This window comes from Centroberyx gerrardi, chromosome 11 (genome assembly GCF_048128805.1).
Source record: "Centroberyx gerrardi isolate f3 chromosome 11, fCenGer3.hap1.cur.20231027, whole genome shotgun sequence".
Lineage (NCBI taxonomy): Eukaryota > Metazoa > Chordata > Actinopteri > Beryciformes > Berycidae > Centroberyx > Centroberyx gerrardi.
In genome coordinates this window covers 19,922,210-19,941,558 of record NC_136007.1, presented here as the reverse complement: position 1 = coordinate 19,941,558, position 19,349 = coordinate 19,922,210, and the positions used below count along the sequence as shown (strand labels likewise).

Below are 19,349 nucleotides of genomic sequence, written 5' to 3'. Positions count from 1 at the left end.
ATAACTGTATCAATGAGGAGAATTTAGATCCATATCTCTTCGAATACCTGTACTCAACTCAAACTCAGTGAGAGTAGACATGCCTGCACGATGAGAGCCTTTTTCACTTCCATCATGAGAATGCTGCACACATTTAAGCTTTAAGAGTAAAGACATGTCTTCATGTCACTGAACGTGAAAACAATACTGGACAAACTACAAGCTGTTAGGCTCAGTCTTTGAGTTCTGATGTATGCCAAATCCAGTGTAAGGTGAATGTGTGTTGAGAGTTTTGAAGTTACTGGGTGTAAACTAAAACTTAAGCTTGGCACAGAAAACACATTTACTGAGCTGAGAAAAATGAAAGTGCATTAAAAATCTGGAAGTGAAACTATAATGTCTGCCTAAACTGCCTATACTAAAGACCATTAAAAATTGCTTTTAGTTTTAGTCTTTTGGTCAGTACCTTACCTTGCGTTCTCATACCTGTTAACATCTTGTGCTTAGGTTGCATCAGTTGAAGGAATCAGTTCTCTTGATGGCATATTGTGTTTTAGCGCAAAACACCTCGTCTCTTGCGGCTCCTCATGGGAAAGAAGTCCTGGGAGAGGTGGTATAGAAGGTGATTTGCTGGAGTTCACACACACACACACACACACACACACACACACACACACACACGTTATTTTCCAGTGTCCTTATCTTCCAGGTTAGAACTGAATTAGGCAAATTAAAGAAGCTATGATCTCTTACGGTCACATAAACTATGATTGTCATGACCAACCTTTCATAGTTCCTCTCCTACTTAATTCAAAGAGGGTTCTTGCATTGAAAATTATTTTGCGATTTTGTCACCCAGAAGGAAGGCACTAATACTGTATTCCAGTTTTTGACGAACTAAGCCCTGATACAGCAATTTCAGGTCTATTTTGCAGTTAAAGTCAGTTCCCATGGTGAACTTTGAAAGCCTCAGTGGGGCTTCAATTGCGAGACACTTTCACTTGCTGTAAATTTTACTTCATCAGCCTTATATTAAAATGAGCAAAGGGCGTTGTCTCAATTTGCATTTAGTTAATCCCATTTACGAATAATTAATCACTGAACCGAGGGACTGGGGATTTTCCAGTCATTCAGCCTCTGCATTCCTGGATGCAACTCAACCGCATGAGCAGTGTCTATAAGCGCTACTGGAACAATGCTTCTGCAGCAGCGCTGGCTCTAATAAAGAAGCAGGTGGTAATGAGTACATAACCCCTGCAGCATGGAGGGGCTTCAATAGGTGTAATGAAGTACCATACAATGATATGGACAAAGCTCCAACCACCTGCACTAGGCTGGTGTTTCTCTTGTTGTGTCACAGGTGGTAAATGGTTTAAATATCAAATGTTGTCAACAAACACACAAACAACTCACTCATAACCTAAATATGAGATTAATTTTGAAATCAATTTTCAGTTTTGTCATTTATAACCTCCACCATTAATTTTGAAGAAATGCTTTCATATGAGTCTATAGCCAACGCATTATGACATCCACCATCCAAGGATGACACAAAAATGTAGTCTGGTTAGTTGGGCTCAATACCTTTTAGAAGTAAATCTGCTAGAATGAAGAGAAGCCTATTCAAGGACACGGATTAAGAATGAAATCCTATCACTTTCATGTAGGCTACAAATGTTAAATCAATATTGTTAAATAAAAAAATCAAATAACCTCTGTAAAATTGAAAGAGGAAAACAAAAACATTCCAACCAATAGCAGCAGTGGGTGTAGCCTATATACTTTGGAGCTGAAGCAAAGCCTGCAGAAATTCACCCCTTGGTGATCTCACACACATACAATTCCCAGCAAGTAGCATAGCACTGGCCCAGTGTGGGTGTAACACGGTTAATCCCACGTGATATGGCCCACAGTTGGAAATTAAGAGTTGAGTTATGCCCGCTTCGCCAATTAAATTGCATAATTTTCAAGTGTTGGATCAGATAAGACAAGTGAGAGATGTGGTTTATGATGTGGAGGCCGTATGCTGAGTGCAAAGCGCCTGCCAGCAGCCACTGACCATCAGTTAAATGGGATTTAGTGGGCAGTGCTGGCCAGGGCTTCTCAGCCAGCATTACTGTCCCAGTGAGGGTTAGTGATAGTCCCATCATGAGGCAGCATCGGCCCACTGAGCTCTAGATGGGTCACTCAAATCTAGTTTGAATTTGCTCTGCAAGCACTCTCCAGAATTCAAAATTGGTTGAAAATACAGGCTGGACAGAGCTGAGTCAGAGCTAAGCAGCACATCAGAATGATATACTGTCAAGTGGTGATTCAGATACTAACATAACTAAGTTTATTGAAACTTTTAGCTTTCTGTCCACCACGTGCATTAAAGTTAATGCTAGTTAGGCTGAATTCCCTCAGATGAATTGACTGTGCTGCGGTTGTAACACGCTGCTCCATCTGTCCAGACACTGCTGTCGACCCCGCGCAATCTGCTTGACAACAGGTGCTCTGTGCAGTCCTGCCTCCCCTGCAGCTCCAACCCCCTCTAGCATCAGACTTTAACCACCAGATGCCATCTGTACAGGGCAACTGCTGCAAGAGCGTCAACGTCTTCGCTCATAGCCTCATGGGAAACACCATGTCAAACAGGCATGAGAAATCTAATATAAACTTTCTCTGAGAAGGCTGTATACAGATTTTAGAGTAAGTTACAAATATGCACTATGTTGTCAGTTCATATATGCAGCCTTGGTATGATAAATATATATAAATGTGACAGCTTGTAAAAGTTGATTAGTGAGCGAATGTATTGCAATTGTCAAAAAATAAAAACATAAAAAGACAGTTCACACATATTTCCAAATATAACTATATTTTGCATACTTTCAAAGCAACATAGCATACAATCTGCATTTGTAGATCAAATTATATACGCTGCCTTTTTCATTTATCGGGGATAAGATCGCCATATCTCTGGGATTCACTGTATGGAGTGAACGGATCTACGACAAAGTGTGACAGCAACGGTAGCCCCCTTAATAGTAAACACAAGTATTCATTTTTCTTTAATATGTAAAGTTAGGACAAGTATTTCAAGAGAATAGCATCACTGTTCAAGGTACATATGATCACTGTAGAAATTAGACTGAAGAAAATATGATTTTCCAGTAATAATAACTGTGATTGAATGTGAACATAAAGGGGAAACAGTGCAGGGCTGCTCATATGCATCAGAGCTGGACCACAGCATGTCGTCTGCGGTCTGTGGACTGATTGGCTGAGTGTATCCACTGGGGCAAATGCACTGGCTAACGCATTCGCATGTGCAGACTGTGCTTGGGTCCATCCACCCGCTCCAACTTCTCAAAGTGTTTCCTAGCATTACGGATATTGATGAGAGTGGCTGCAGATGCTAGAAAATAGAGAAATGTATTATTATGTTGTTGTTTTTTCAGTTGTCACTATTCCTCTTGCAAACAAACAAATGTACATTCCATGCAATGAAACCGTTCTCTTCACAACTTACGAATGGAGGGGTCCGACATGATCACCATGACGTATGTGTTGGAGGTGAAGACGTCAATGAAGGCCGCAAAGTTGGAGTTCCTCACTTCCATACTCTGGAAGGACGCTGCAAGTTTACTGCAGTAAAACAAGTGAAAGTCAGAAAACGCCCTGGAAATGCAGCAAGCGACGAGGGGGAAAAGCTTCAGTGAAGGGAATGATTTAGAGGGCAACCTCACCTACAACTGAGCTTGAACTGTTTGATAATGTTGCTGATCTTCTCAAATCGGTGAGCGTCACGCTGCTCTTTGCACTGATAGTGGGAGATCACCTACGACAAACACACACACACATGTAAAAAATGACATTCATTTCCAGATTTTCAGCCCGGACGCAAGCCGGAGAAAGTGTCTGCTCTTACCAGGAAAGTGGCTCTCTCGAACAGAAGAACTTCATCTGCCTCTATGATTTGTGCAAAATTTCTCAGGTTTGTCTCCAGCTGCTGTACGTTTGGGATTAGCTGGTATACAATGCTGGACCATGCCTAAGAAGACAGAAAACAATGTATTTTTTAACACCATCAACTTTATTAGCATACATTTGGACATGCGGCCAGTCAGATTCACAACCTTGTACAGGGTCTCGTCCCAGATTGATGTCCTGAAGCATGTGCAAGCCAACGGTCGAGACAGTCTCCTCAAGTCTTCTTCACGCTCCTTAAAGATCTGTGAAGACAGAAGCCAATAAGTCACATGGATACAGGTATTACAACAATATTCATTTTTGGTCTTTTCCCGCACTCTCACATCAACAGGACTCTATCAATAAGCTATTGATAGAGTCCTGCTGATGTGTGTTCAATATTCACCACCAACATCACACATCCTGTCCAGTGCAATCCCATTCCTTTCAGTAGACACTTTACATAAAGACTTCTCTAAGTATAGTGGTCAACCTACAATTTAGGAAATTGTCAGACTTGTTATTGACTGTTTCAAATTACTGTTTTATATACATCTCAAAATAATTCTGAAAGCTGCAAGCCACTTAGCAGTTTTGACAGTTTGGTAGCTAGTAAATTAACTGCCAGTAGTCTAGCTTGCTATTTTTAATGCTGAATTTTTGCCAAAAGAGACATGATACATTTCCATGGAGTAACTATCATGTATAAACTGTAATCTGGAAAATATTAATTTATCAAAACAAAAAATATATATATGTTTTTACAAATTTATGTAGGCATTTATTTACAAAGAGCAAGTATTTCTGTGTTTAAGCACAAGGAAATTGTGTTAAAGGCATTTCATTTCCTGATTAGTTGGCTGTTTTCTCATCAACATTTAGACACAGAGTGATTATTTCTGGTTCTGACCTGCCATCTTTTTTCTTTTTAGCAGAAGATAGCAGCAAGTAACATTCACCAGTCTCTGCCCCTCTCTGCTCCCTGCCTGCCACGGGTAATGAATGGGTGTCGTCTTTCTTGGAAAACTGCTATGTGAATTTTGATATGGCCTTCTTCACCAGAATAGTTAAACTAACTGGAATTCAACTTGCATGCTCAAGAGGGCACCTTGATAAATATAGACAATATCCCTTTTTTTTTTTTTTTATTGCTCAGATTATACAACCGTTACCTAGGTTCTAATAAGTTTAAAGTTCTAAGTGTTGTATCAATAACTTTTCGAAAAATGTTCGATGACCCCCCCTCTACTTGAAATAGCAGTTGCAAAAAAGTTTACTTAATATGACTATATGAAAGAAAACAAATAAACAAAAAGGCAAATTTAGATTTAACAGTGGTATTTTTTCCGCTGCTTTACCAAAAAAAACTGTTGTGACCCTAAAACCAAGGTATGTACTGCTGAAGGGTGAATTTTGTAAGTCTTCAAAAACAAAAGTTACACTAAGGTATGATGAAGAAAACATCACTTTATTCTAATGCTGGTGGCAATCTAGCACATGATCAGTTTCCGGCTCAAATGACTTCAATTACACATGTTGCTTTTACCACTAAGAGCTGCATGTGCACTGAAGAACAGCGGTAGCAGCGCTGTTCTGTCAAATTGTGTGTAGATGTGCATGTGTGTGCGAATTAGTGAGAGAACTTTACTGTTTATTTACAAAACATCAACTAAGGCTTACCAGGTCTCTCTGGTCTTCCTGTACCAGATCCATTTTGTGCACGAGGCAGAAGACTTTTGCATCGGGGGAGTTCTGCAGGATGGCCTCCAGACAGGACTGGTAGTAATGCATGTCTTTCTCCAGCTCACGGCTCTCAACATCAAACACATAAATAAGCACCTCTACGTTTCTGAAAATGTTGTCCCTCTGACTGGTGAAGTAGTTCTCCATGAACGTGTCCTGTCTGATGGGTAAAGAACACACAGAGCAGTGTTTCACAGAGTTAATCAGATTCTGATCAAGCGATCAATTTGTTGAAGTTGGTCAGAAGGTGGCAAATAATAAAAAAATATAGTTTACCCTCCACAGTCCCACAGGTTCAGAACCAGATTGCCAAGAAATCGCACATGGGAGTGTTCCACATCAACTACATTTCACAGAGGATGAGAGTTGTTATTGTAGATGAGAAAAATAAATACCCCTGAGATCATGGATTCAACCTTGATGTGGCATCTTTTATTAAGGCCTAGCATACTTACTTGTGGCTCCAAGGCGACGTGTGTCTCGAGCTATGTAATTGGCAAAGATGATTGATCTCATACTGGTCTTTCCAGACCCGCTTTTGCCCATCAATAACACCTTGGAGACAAAATGCAGCATATTAGACTACTTCAACTACTGAGAAACCAATCTTCTAGCCTCGCAATACAGCACAATGCCTACTATTAGCCTCGGCTTCACCTTTTTTTTCATGGCTGTGCTTGACATCCCCTTCAGTGGACACAGTGCTGAGTCTTCCTGTGAATTGCAGGTCAAATGATCGGGTCAAATGACTTCTCTGTGTGTCTCCAGCAGGTCTCCAGCTCCCCTCCTTCAGATACTCTCTGGCTGTGGCAGCTGCGGAGCAAATGAAACAATTTTCACTTAGGTGTCAGTTGGACACAGGGGAGCTAACGTTGTTATTGCTTTCTTTAAACCACCGTACAAGAGGCGGATAATAAATGTAACGCCACACGACGAGTTAAAATACTTGAATAACGCGAAAATTAAACATGTTTACCCAATGTGGGGTTCATTAAACAAAGCAGACGATATAAGAGCTTACTAACTTTTCTAACCTTCTATTCTAACCTTTTTTTTAGTTCCGGATAAAGAGCTAAGCTAATGCTAGCTAGCATGACAGGCAGCCCAGATGAGTGTCAGGTAGCTCAGCCAAGCTAGACGGCGAGTCAGGATAAATTTGACGAGTTCAGACTCTACTTTCCCTGGCAGGGAAGAACGGTTACTTAGATTTACGTACTTTGAGACGATAGTTTTGATATTTTTGAAGAAATATGTTATACATTACTTGGTCTTGGTGAGAAGCAGGCAGTCAAGTCCAGATCAGCTGCTTCCTGTTTACGCTTTCAGTCACATGACTAAACTCAGACGGAGCCAGAGATCATCTTCTTTTTCTTCTTCTGTTATTGTTGTTGTTGTATTATCATTATTAACATTTAAAACAGCATTACAGGAACATACAAAAATACAAGTATACATGCATACAAAGCAGTACATTACTTAATTACCAGAAATTACCAGAAAAGCACAGACATCAGTTTCTCAGCTTTCTTGGAAGAGTACAGTTAGTTTTGTTCAACATCCTAATAAAATATTAGGAATGTGTTTTTTTAATCCATAAACTAAGAATATTTAAGAATATTAATTTTAGCCGTTCAAGTAATAAAACTGATTTAAAATAAATAAACCCAAAGCAGTCGTTTCTGCTTGTTTCTGCTCTCACAGACACCAAAAACAATTTTCCCAAAATACGATAAACTTATTAAAGTTAAGGTAAAGTAAGGTAAGGTAAATAACAGAATGTCTTAACGTGAGCGATTCCAACATAAATGCAATACTGTCTCTGGGTGGACATCACAAAAGGTAGGCTGCTACAGTTGTGGTTAGCACGATAATATTTATGAATGAGTTGTAAGGCAGGAGTTTGACCTCCTAAATATTTGTTAGACATCAACACTCTTCTTCCAGCTTGTGTCACTAATAAACTAATTCCAGTAAGTCATAACATACTGTATGGAATAGAAACAATATCCTTGTGGAATAAAGCAAGCATAGCCCTGTTGTTGTTACAGGGATGAGATGAAAAACACACTTTCCCTCTGTGTTGGGTAAATATAAAGACTCAGGTCGAGCACACAGACATCTGCATCAGAGATAATCAAATCCTTATGGAAGTTTGTCAAGTGGCAGAAACTGTGAAAGCCACAGCTCCTACCGCAGGGCGCTAGGTGGGGACTGCAGCCTCATAGCTTTCATCTTCTTTTGCCTTTTCTTCTTGTTCTTCTTCTTGAATATCTACCATATCTACCCGAGCTAGACGCAACTAAGGCCACTGCTGCCCTCTGCAGGTAGTTTGGTATAAGCACAGTCATCACGTTGCTCTTTGGTGTTAGCCTGCAACGCTCAGGGAGAGTGATATATTGTTTAATCACTTTAGTCTTGGTGGTGTCAGTGCAGTGTATGATCAGTACACATAATGCTGTACATATTTATATTTAAAGGTATATACACTGTATATCTGTATGTCTGAGTAGTGTGGCATACGTGCATCTGAAGAGGTAAGTGTACTGTTTGACCAATAGGCCATTATTGTAAATTACAGTCAATAGAAATAGACCCATGAAATAAAACCATGGGCATTGGTGGGCCTACATTGTTATATTTTGCATGTAGGTATTTTGTATGTTTCCACCTATTTTATGCTGCATAATTCATATTTCGAAGTATATCTTCATACATTCTGCATTCATTCTTTCTTTGTCTCAGTAAGTTATGTTTGCACAGCCTAATAATGCTGTAATGTCATACTTTTCCACATACAGTTGTTTCCATAACCCCCATTTGATATAGCCTATTCTTGTTTGTATTCTATTTTTCTGTTTATTATTTTCTTGGTTGTATCCTATTACGATTTGCAGCTGCAACGACCCAATTTCCCACTAAAGTTTCATCTTTTCTTACATCTCTGTGGCTGAAAGTGTTGTGAGACAGGTTTGTTCAGACATTGGGTAGAAAAAAATGGAATGGTAATAAGTAGTGACAGTAGTAAGGGAGTTGGGGAGCGTCTGTCACCTGGGCTTGAGGCAGCAAGACACGATGTCTGGCAGAGCCTCGTCTGTCCGCCATGTGCCTCTGTACCCTGCAGTGGATAGTACATAATGGTCTGTGTGTGTGTGTGTGTGTGTGTGTGTGTGTGTGCGTGCCTCCTCACAGTACATGAGGAATATGTGACTGGGTGGAGAACAGAAGCTTTCCAGTGTCATCATCATTGTTTTCTGAGTGAAGAGACGATTTCTCCAGGCCGCTCTGAGACACGTTCCAATCAAATTAGTCATCGATTCCGCGTCAGCCTGACCCAGCTAGTGTGTCTGAACATATTATCCTCCTCACACAGTCAAGGCCCCATTCATGTGGAATATGTGACAGGGTGGAAAGTTTGGTGTCTGACTGAAGAGACTGCAGCTGCATGGTATCTTCCAGTCCGTTTTACCTCAGAATGACTTAGATCTGATAAATGTGTTTCTTTCCTTTGCACTAACACAGGCCTAACATATTGTACTTGCATATATGTATTGGTAAATGTACACACTCTTAAAGTCTACTTACTACTAGCTACAGTATGCTGAATACCAACAGATAGTAGATAGCAGAAGGAAACCCATTATACAGTCTAGACTAAGTAGATATAGATGATTCTATCAATAGGCCCTCATTTATCAATGTTGCATATAAAAGATTCAAAATTCTCTCTTACAGATATGATGAGACGAGTCTGAACTCAGATCTAAAAACCTAAGAACTGCCAGGAATGGTATGAAACAAAGTCAAACAAAGGGAGAATCCTCTGGTTTTAACTCTAATAAACAGCTGGCTGGCAAATTAAATGTTTTGTGTTTTTCTTGAGATTTGATAATCATGATTTTACAATCCAAATAAATGAGATCAGGGAGAAGACTATGTCATGCCATGCATTTAACATGGAAGTTAACACGGTTGCAAAGCTATTTTGGCACACCAGTTGTGGAAAGAGAGCTTAAAGGCCTAAAGATATCTTTCACTTTCACAGAAAATATCAATCTTCTGAAAACACTCCACTGTTGTTGCCCAATGCAAAAATCCTTACGTTTTAAATGATTCTCGGCCAGTTGCACTAACCTCTTTGATCATGAGGGCATTTGAATAATAAAATTGGATGATAAAACAGGAACAGATACAGCAGGTTGACAGCTGTATCCCTTGCAGTGGCAGAGGAGTGGAGGATGCCACCCTTACTTTATTGAATTATCTGTATCGGCACCTTGAAGGTCCTATGAATCATGCCAGGCTTCTATTTATAGATTTTTCTTTCTGCATTTAATACAACACAGACGTACTTTCTTGCAGAGAAACTTCTCTCTGATTTGAACCTTGAATTTAACATCACTGGATGGATAATTGCCATTTTGGCAGATAGGTGACAGTGTGTAAGGCTGAATGGGTGTTTTCAAACAAGCTTTACTCATTAACTGGTTTTCTCCTTTCCCCACTTCTTTATATCTTTTGCACCAACAACTGCTGAACCAATATGCCAACAGACATAATAAAATTTGCAGACGTCTCAGTCATAAGCCTCCTAGAGGAGCTGTAGTGGATGGCTTTGTGTCTTGGTGCGGTGAGTCTTTCCCTGCATTTAAATGTGACAAAAACCAAGGAAATGATCATTGATTTTAGAAAATCTGTGTCTACTCCCATCTGGACAGTCATTAAGGGGGAGGAGGTCGAGGTTCTAGATCATTATAAGCTCTTGGGTACTGTACTTGACAGGAAGTTGTGCTTTGTACCAAATGCAGAGGCAATTTCAAGTAAGAGACAACAACAACTCGAACCCTCAGGCCGCCGTTAAAGAGCCCGGTCTCACAAGACGAAGACATTCAGTCTCGTTTGTTTGCACAGCCATTGATCTGCTGAACAGGCACATGAAGTAACCTTCCACCCAGATCACATTGTTTGCTTCTGCCATGTTTTTGCTCCATTTCCATCGCTTTCATCCATCTCATATTTATGCGTTATTTGTTCTGTGACCTGTGTATTATATGGTTCCTTATGTCTTATATGTCCAATGTTTTATTGTGTTTATGTTTTAAAACTGGCTGCAATCTAACTTCCCCTAGAGGGGTAATAGATTGACTATAGAAAATTTGCAAAATTTGCATACACACATATCTGTAAGTAATCTGCCTTGATAGATATCGCACCTTCTAAACCACCATCATGCTCGTGCACAGCTGCTCATTAACATGCAGATAGGCCCCAAATTGACCATATATGGTAATAATCAGGCAAAACGTCACTGATGTCTCCCTAACACTGAACATTGTTTAGACAAAAAGAAAAAATCCTGTCAAAGCAAGATGAACCATTTTACACACACAAATACTGTCTTATTGTTGCCATTTCTATGATTGAGCTGTAGTCCTAAATTCCCCACACTGAATTTCCTCACCCATACTAATATTCTAAATTATTGTCATGAGCCATTTTAAGGCTGTATGCTTAAATGATGCATAATATAGTTACTATTTGCACTGTCTAAATTGTTTATGAATGATATATATGTACTTATAGTCTCAATTAGGCTATACTTTTATTCATTTGGTTGTCTGCTCCTGTCTTTCTTGATGGTGTTTCATCATGCATTTATAAGTATGCAATGTTGATAACACATCAGAATAAAAACACACCGCAATTTCCGGGATGTTATATAGCAAAGATTTTTTTTTTGTAGCTTGGTTTCAAAAATTATAATTGACTGCAGATGGAATTTATTGAAAATCAAAAGGCAAAGGGATAAAAGTGTTATAAAATTTTATTGTTTACTTATGTAATTTCCAAACTGTGATCCCTTCCCAAAGAATCAATGAAAATGATGAAGAGGATGACGAAGGCCAGCCAAAGACAAAGGCTAATCATCCCATATCTTCTTCAAATAAATGTCACAAATCAACACAGGAGGTCAATTCACCAATGAGGGAAAAGGTCTTTCACACCATGATACCAAGAAGAAAACAAATGTATATGTATATGAAATAAAATTCTAAATATATTCCAAGATATTTTTGACCAAAGTTTATACATCATTAGTATATGAAATTGGCCTATAAATATAGGGAAATAACTTCCACACTCCCCTTTTTTTTTTTTTTTTTTTTTTAAATGTATGGCGTTCTTAACTACACATATTCACCAGTTACATTAGCTCCTCTTCATTGGTAAATACACGTTTAAGAAATGCATACATGTCCCCCAACCAGCATGTCTGTTAGTATATAGGCAGGCAGGTATCCTAAGGCTTAAATAATCATGGTGAGATCATAACAAACACGAAACCAACGAGGGCCACGGCCTCTGAAAGACCATGATACAGTAGATCCTTGACAGACAGGTATGACATGTAAAGAGGAGGAAAGGCATTATGAAAGTAAGAGGTGTTTGGGAGTAATATTCATTTCAGGTAGTGCGGAGGCTCTGCAGGATGGTCCCAGTCCGCTGCAGTCTTCCTTTACATTTGGTCTCTGAGTTTGGCGAGCCTTTGAGACAGTTCGTCCTTTGGACAAGAGCAACAGCAGGGATTGAGATGAAGATGAAGAGAGAAGAATGAGGGATATTTTGAGTTGTGTGATTATTTTGAGATTGCATTTAATTAAATACTAATCATTTACATTTTTAAAAAATCGTGTTTACAAAATGTATGATGCATTTTTAAACTCCTCGCTTGACAAATGCAAACTTTTTTGTTGGCAGAGACTTGGACACTGATGAGACGCTGCCTCCAGCTCCAAACTGCTGTAATCCCACCTTGTCTATCTCCCTGTCTAATAAAGCCTCACTTTACACTGCCACCAAAAAACTGATTTATGGAATAGTAACAATACTAATGTTTTTATGGAGTCTTTTATGGTTTTGTCTGTGCCACGTTTGGTGAATGGTTTCTGAATCCAGGCGGCAGTGTAAATCAAGTCCATGTCTTAAAAGGTCAATTCCTTGCATACCTGTTCTGCAGAGGCGACACTGGTGCCCACTGATCCCGTCTGTCCCTGGGGGAGCTCCATGTTCAGGTCCAACCTACAAATGATGCACACACAAACACTCAAAACTTACAAGTTCATATTACAGATACTACTAAATACTGAATAATGAACTTTATCTTTAAATAAATGACAGTCAAATTATTTGTGATAACCACCACTGGTGCTACAATTAGAGGCTGTACTATATATATATATGCACACTGTATAATCTGTCTGATCTTAGACTTATCATTTTTGAATACATAACACAGGGAAGGAAAATAAAGAATTACCCTGCTTCATCAGCCATTTCATGCATCAGTGACTCCACTTGATTCTGAAACACACATTAGACCGACAGACAGTGAAAACAGACTTTGTCTCAGCAGAAAACAATAAAGAAAATAAGCGGAAAGCAGCGACGCATGTACCTGTGGTGTTGTAAGTGTTGTTGTGCTGCTCATGGTGTCCTCCATCTGGGCCGTCTGCACATCCAGAGTTTCAAACTGATGCTCAAATTTGTCCATTAGAGCTGAAATCTGAGGAAAATAGGGACATTGCATTTTGCGGTTTAGATCTCCAAGGAATTTGTGATAAACTCTAACAGTGGCAGACAATTTTCATTTTTGCTAAACATGAAATATATGTGTGACGAGATCATGGTAGTGAGCCTATTCAGTGTGAGCAACACAAACACTACCTTTTCCAGATTCATACTCTTCAGTGTGGAATCCATGCCTTTCACCACTCCAGCCATAGATTTTGTGACCTGAGGATATAAAATGGTTAACATGGTAAAGCTCCTCCACAACAAACAAACTTCCTCAGTTCTGAATTGCATATCCTAAGGCTGTAACTGGTTATCTAGGCCAGTGATTCTCAACCTTTTTCATATCAAGGACCCCTAATTTAGTCCATATTAGAGCCACAGACCCCCATTTGATGAGATTTTGTCTCTCAGACCCAAATCTGAGAATATTTTTATTGTTAGATATGATTTTGTCCAGAATTCCAGGACTATGTGTTGTAGGTAGAGAAATAACAGTGAAAACATGATCAAAATAGTCATTCTTCTACATTCTCAATTGTGTTAACTTCTTGTAAATTAAATAATGCTGAAGTTTAACACTTCATCAATTTGCTGGAGACCCCGTGGAACCCCTTCAAAAAACCCCTGGTGGTCCCCGGACCCCACGTTGAGAACCACTGATCTAGGCTAAACATCATACTGTTAAAGTGCATGTGTTGTGTGGGTGTTCAAAGCACCTTGTTCATTGTAACTGCAGTCTGGACCCTTGCTGCCACGGCGTCGACACGAGCGCTCATCCTCAGGAAGTTGACCGACTGGTTCTTCTGTCGGATGGCATTTTCTGCGTGGATCCTCGCCACTTCCATATTCCCCTTCTGGATAGCCTGGGGAGGCAACATCAAAGCAGCGGTTCAATAAACCGTTCTGGACCAACACCTGCCAGCACCAGTCAATGGGCTTTGATGAAGTGCTACATTGATGAGTACTGAAGTACAACTTACTTTCTTCACTTTAGCCTTCTCTACTTTTTCCTCTTTGTCGCATTTTTTGGAGTTTCTTTGAAGTTCTTTGGCAGCAAACTTTAAATTGAAGAGATTCTCTGTGATGGGAGGTTAAAGACTAACAAAGTTCAGACGTAAGCAACAAGCAGCTTTGACCACTTTGACTTTCCTAGCAAGAAGAAAGATAGAAAAAACAGCCTCTAAATCCCTGGTTCCCATTTGATCCATTTGTGGCTCCGCAAACCACATTAATTTCAAGCAGTCTGTATCAATAGTAAGAGCTGATGCTTTAATGCTTCAGAAAGTTACCCAGATTAACACATAAGATGCATAAATAACTTATTTGATGATGTGCACAAATTGTTCTGGCACTGTAGAAAGATGTTCTGAGTTAATTTGTAGGTCCTGTCCTGTGCTTGTACATACTTCAGAAATTACCTTTATTAATGTCACTTCTTACCATTTTAAAAAACGTTTTTAGTTGGAATGCCAATAATTGACCTTAAACAATATGCTCTTCCTTTGGGATTTCTTATCTACAATGATAAAGTTCACACTCAGCTAGGTTTCAGCTGTTAGTTGAATTTCCTTTTTTTGCCAAAACTGAATGAGGTGAGTAAGAAAATGAATGCTAAACAGGTGTATTACGTTCCCACTTTCTTACATAAACAGGGTTTTAGTGATTAAATATGTGGTACTTGGTGTCATATTTACAATTTAAAAACAAATACTAGCAATCTGAGACTCACATAATAGGGAATATATTGGGTAACCTACTGTCAATCGATTACAGACAGTTGCGCTTGTTTAATGGCTATTTTTGGATTCTATTATCTATCTATGTTGAATGTTGTTAGTCTGAAACTTTCATGTTGCCGTCTGAAAAGAGACAGTCATAGCAAGACTACCTGGTAAAACAGGTTAAATGAAATAATACAGGCTTATAACATACACTGGCTACATACTCTTATTATCTCTACTATGAAATGACACTTTGACTAGTATGTGTAAACAGTACACCGTCAGCTTCCATTTTTAGGGAATTTCCAGCCATATCAAATACAAATCTCAACAACTACAGCGCCTGTTGTATCTCATTTCACGACGCCCAGAAGTAATTTGATAGATTAAGACGTTCAACAAAGTAGCCATTTTAGTTTGTAGGCAAACATGTTACTTCGCAATGAGTTTTATAAGTCTGCAACACATAGAAATCACCAGTCTCGCCATATCTTATCATTAAGTTTGCTGTTCGGCCTTTTTACATTCCAGTGACTGTTTGGCTCACATTATGCTACACCACAGCGTTATGTCCCGTTTTCTCACGTCATTTCAAAAGGATACTCTCCATACTTGGCATACTACGGCGACTCTTCAAGAATCCAAGAATTAGATGATCAAATCCGCACAGGAAGCGCGGTGAAGAAGGTGTTTAATAAAGTAAAACTTGACAGCAAAACTTAGCCTTTCGTCTTCGCCTTCCCCTTCTTCCGTACTTCCTGGTACCTTTACCAAAATATGAACGACGTCATTGTCACGTGGTAGCGGTATTCCAATTCGACGTCACGAGGGAGCTCGACCCCTCCCTCCCTCCCTCCTCCTTGCATAATGTGAATCAAACAGAGAAAAAACTAAACGTTAACACTATAAATGCTACTTCTGTCGTATTTTAGTAGTTTCACCGAGTTGTTATTTTTTTGGTGGGGCGTTCATAGTCAAATAACGGTGAATGGGGTGTTGTATCGGCGGGGAGTGGGCGGTGGGAGCGCTTGATTGATGATTAGATTTACGCTGTGGATCACGGCAGGGAGAGAGGATGACTCACTCCGTCTGATATGATATTCACCCCGCAACAGCTCGGCAGTGCAGCGGAATACCCTGATAGGCCACTACAGGCATGCCGGTAATCCAGACAGTTATATCAGCCTGATATATCGGTGTGCTCTGCCAATAAAAGTCAAACTTTTGGAAACTATTAAGATACATCTAGATGGTCCTGCGCAACCTCGTTGGTTTCAAAGTTGGCTAGTTGTCACTTCGTAGTTGGAGTGATCGAGCGTCGTGATTTACCGTAAATTCGTGACGCCTGATTGCCATGGAAACAATGCTCCTGAGCTGAGAGGAACTTCAGCATCATTGTGTTGGAGCCAACCTCTCCAACGGGGTCGGAGATAAACCTGTTGGATATCTCACTGTTTTTATTCTTGTGTGCTACTCTGGCTTACTTTCCATTTTAATTTGGCCCCAAACCAGGTGAGTTATCAAAACTGTGCGGCTGTTGTGTGGTGGTTTATTCTGGCAAATTGCCTAGGCTATCCCCGGTTACAGAGTTGGTGTTTTTTTCTGTAAAATGCCTAATCTCAGCCGAAAATATTAGCCTATTCATTCCTTAAAACAGACTGTAAACTTGTAGGCTGCATTCATGTCTTGCAACGGGTGAAAAATCCATCAAAAACACACCTATTTCAACTAATTAACGATAGATGATTTAGTTAGTCGGTAGTTGATACATGGGCAACATTTTTGAGGCAACATTTTGAGGCAACATATTGAGTTCAGCAATGTTATGGATTGACAAAACAGTGGCTGCAATGTAACATATTGGAATCAAAGATCAAAAGTATCTTGTTGGTCGCAGCTGTGTTTAAATTTGCCCATCAATATGCATGCCTTCAGATCACGACTACATGTAGGATTGATGTAGGCTGTAATGTTTTTACCAAATTCATTGCCCAGGCCTGCTGCATAAACATTTTCTGAATTTCACGACCCAAAGACTACCTGAAGTGATGCATTTTGTGTCGTTTTTGCGCACAGAGAAAAAAATCCAGGAGACTCAACGGGTGATGCTTCATTCAGTGACTGTATGAGTCATATAGTCTTATCTATAAAGAAGCCAAGTGGCAGCAGAGCGGTCCTGCTGCAGGACCGAGCTGATGTAACCCATGTGATTCACTAGAGGCTGCTGTGGGCCAAGCCGACCCGGGCCATCAACTTGTTTCCACAGCAGCCACACTGCTGGCTGCCAAATCCAATGCTTACATACTACATAGGTCATGAGGATGTACTGCTTACTGCACTCAAGTGGTGATTAAGTATGCAGTCTAGATGGAAGTATACTAACATGGACAGCATGGCCAGACCAAGCTTAAAAACAACACAAATTAGAATCAACATTAGGCTACTTTTTTCCAATAACAAAATATATTATTATTTACAATTCTATAAGCCTTAGTTACTTAGTTTTTATTATCCTACATTATATTTATTAGCACTTAATACATTTGGCATGAAATTGCTATTAATTCTTGATTAAATAATGGCATTAGCAGGAATAGCTATACAACTTTGGTCAAGTGCATGATAAGGCTGTTAATTAGCAATCATCATTACTCAAAAAAAGCAACATTTTACTTATTACTTATTCATCCATTAAGCCTGATATCTCAGGTTATATCTACTGGTCTGATTTTGATGAAACTTGGATGGATGATGCATCTAAGAAATTACACTGATTCGCCTATGGGGACACTATAATTAAAGACCAAAACATTTTCATAATTTTTTTTGGCCATTTCTGCTTTATTTGGACAGTTGCAGTAGAGAGAGACAGGAGGACGGGGCAGGGAGAGGGGATGACATGCAGCAAAGGGCACCGGCCGGATTTGAACCCTTGCCACTATAAGGACTTAGCCTTACTGCTACCACTCTGCCGGTTGAGCCACACAGGACCAAAATGTTTAACTCAAACCTGATATCTCAGACACCACTGGTCCGATTTTGATGAAACTTGGAGGGATGATGCGTTTGTGGGGGGAGAAGTTTACTATTGTGATGAATTCTGTTCAAGCAGGTGCTTGCGGAGATTTAATTTTGTGTTATTTGCACTGACTACAATGTTCCTGTCATCCTTTCGCTCGATAAATTCAAAGTAGTGGGAATACTTCCACTTTTGTGTCATTTTGCATCTAGGCTAGTTCAGAACTGCTCACATCAACTTAGGGGACGATGACTAATTCGCCCAGTGGTTTTCCATCCTGGTCGTCAGTACTCAGACTACTGCTGGTTTTCTATCATACCAGGTAGTTAATTGCAGTTATTTGCATTCACCTGCTGTGCCAGGTGTAAATCAATACCTGGTTAGATGGCTACAATGAAAACCAACAGGACTACTGAATTTAGTTAGTCTATATGGCAAAATGAATCAAGGTTGGATTGGATATATAGAGTTTTTAGATAATTCAGCATATTTAGTGGGTTGATAACGCTGTGACGTCACATTTAAAGCAGGAATTTTGACCTAACTGTGATCAGACACCTCACCAATTTGTGGCCAAATAGCCCACTTTGGGAGTCAACACATTAACATTGTTCGCGGTGGTCCAAAAAGTGGCTACATTTGTCACTAGTTGCTTTTGAGAAATACATTTTTCACAGAGTCTAAAAAAAGTCACTAAATCTGGCAACAACGTCACCAAGTTGGCTGCAGTGTGTAGAGCTGGACTCTGCAGATGTTTTTGTTAAGAGCTGGGCTGTGAAATCCACCCCACCCTGTTTCTCCATGACATACGAGTGACATGTAAGAGTTTCTCTCCTCATAACACTGTGTCCCTTTACCATTAACTGTTGCATGTTGGAAAGTTTACTAATCATTTTTAAAATGTTTTTTAACTCATCAGGGGAAGTATCAAGTGTTCTTTGGGGATGTATAGTGTGGAAGTTTGACATCAAATCCTTTTTTGGTGAAGTGGTGCACGACTATCCAGAAGTCAGTGTCACCAGCTAAACATTTAGTGATGACGCTGTTGAATGCTCTGCTGCTATTTGTGTATGATCATGCTGTGCTGGTCTGACAGTTATGCAGCATCCATTCATTTGACAGGTGACTCATACCATCAGGCTGACAGGCTGACAGGCTGTCAGGCGCAGGTACACCCTGTATGTATGTATGTATGTATGTATACACCTGGGTGCTGCTGGCTCTGTGTGGGGCAGGCTGGGCTTATTGCACCTATACATACAGTATCTCTCTTCCTCTGGAGTAGGAGCATTGAATCTGAGCTTGGTCTGAATTGGGTAAGCGAGGCATATAATGCTGTGACCGACGATGCGGTGATTCCT

General features: G+C 39.8%; 2 protein-coding genes across 3 annotated transcripts; both read right to left on the bottom strand.

Annotated features, from left to right (window-relative positions):
• Nucleotides 1-2,822: 2,822 nt before the first annotated feature.
• Nucleotides 2,823-7,054, bottom strand: rraga (Ras-related GTP binding A). Of its 2 annotated transcripts, XM_071925412.2 has the most exons (10): nt 6,941-7,054; nt 6,334-6,489; nt 6,132-6,231; nt 5,953-6,019; nt 5,614-5,836; nt 4,101-4,196; nt 3,893-4,015; nt 3,711-3,802; nt 3,494-3,609; nt 2,823-3,379 (listed from the first exon to the last, which is right to left on the bottom strand). In XM_071925412.2, the coding sequence occupies exons 2-10, from the start codon at nt 6,358-6,360 to the stop codon at nt 3,276-3,278; spliced, it is 948 nt and encodes a 315-aa protein (XP_071781513.1). In that variant the 5' UTR covers nt 6,361-6,489; nt 6,941-7,054; the 3' UTR covers nt 2,823-3,275. The 2 variants fall into 2 exon arrangements, with proteins under 2 accessions (XP_071781513.1, XP_078142983.1); XM_078286857.1 differs by lacking the exon at nt 6,941-7,054 and having other exon boundaries at nt 6,132-6,234; nt 6,336-6,486.
• Nucleotides 7,055-11,479: 4,425 nt separating this feature from the next.
• Nucleotides 11,480-15,752, bottom strand: LOC139931795 (charged multivesicular body protein 1b). The gene is made up of 8 exons (XM_071925396.2): nt 15,573-15,752; nt 14,229-14,326; nt 13,965-14,111; nt 13,399-13,467; nt 13,130-13,237; nt 12,992-13,035; nt 12,681-12,753; nt 11,480-12,235 (listed from the first exon to the last, which is right to left on the bottom strand). The coding sequence occupies exons 1-8, from the start codon at nt 15,586-15,588 to the stop codon at nt 12,191-12,193; spliced, it is 600 nt and encodes a 199-aa protein (XP_071781497.1). The 5' UTR covers nt 15,589-15,752; the 3' UTR covers nt 11,480-12,190.
• Nucleotides 15,753-19,349: the final 3,597 nt, after the last annotated feature.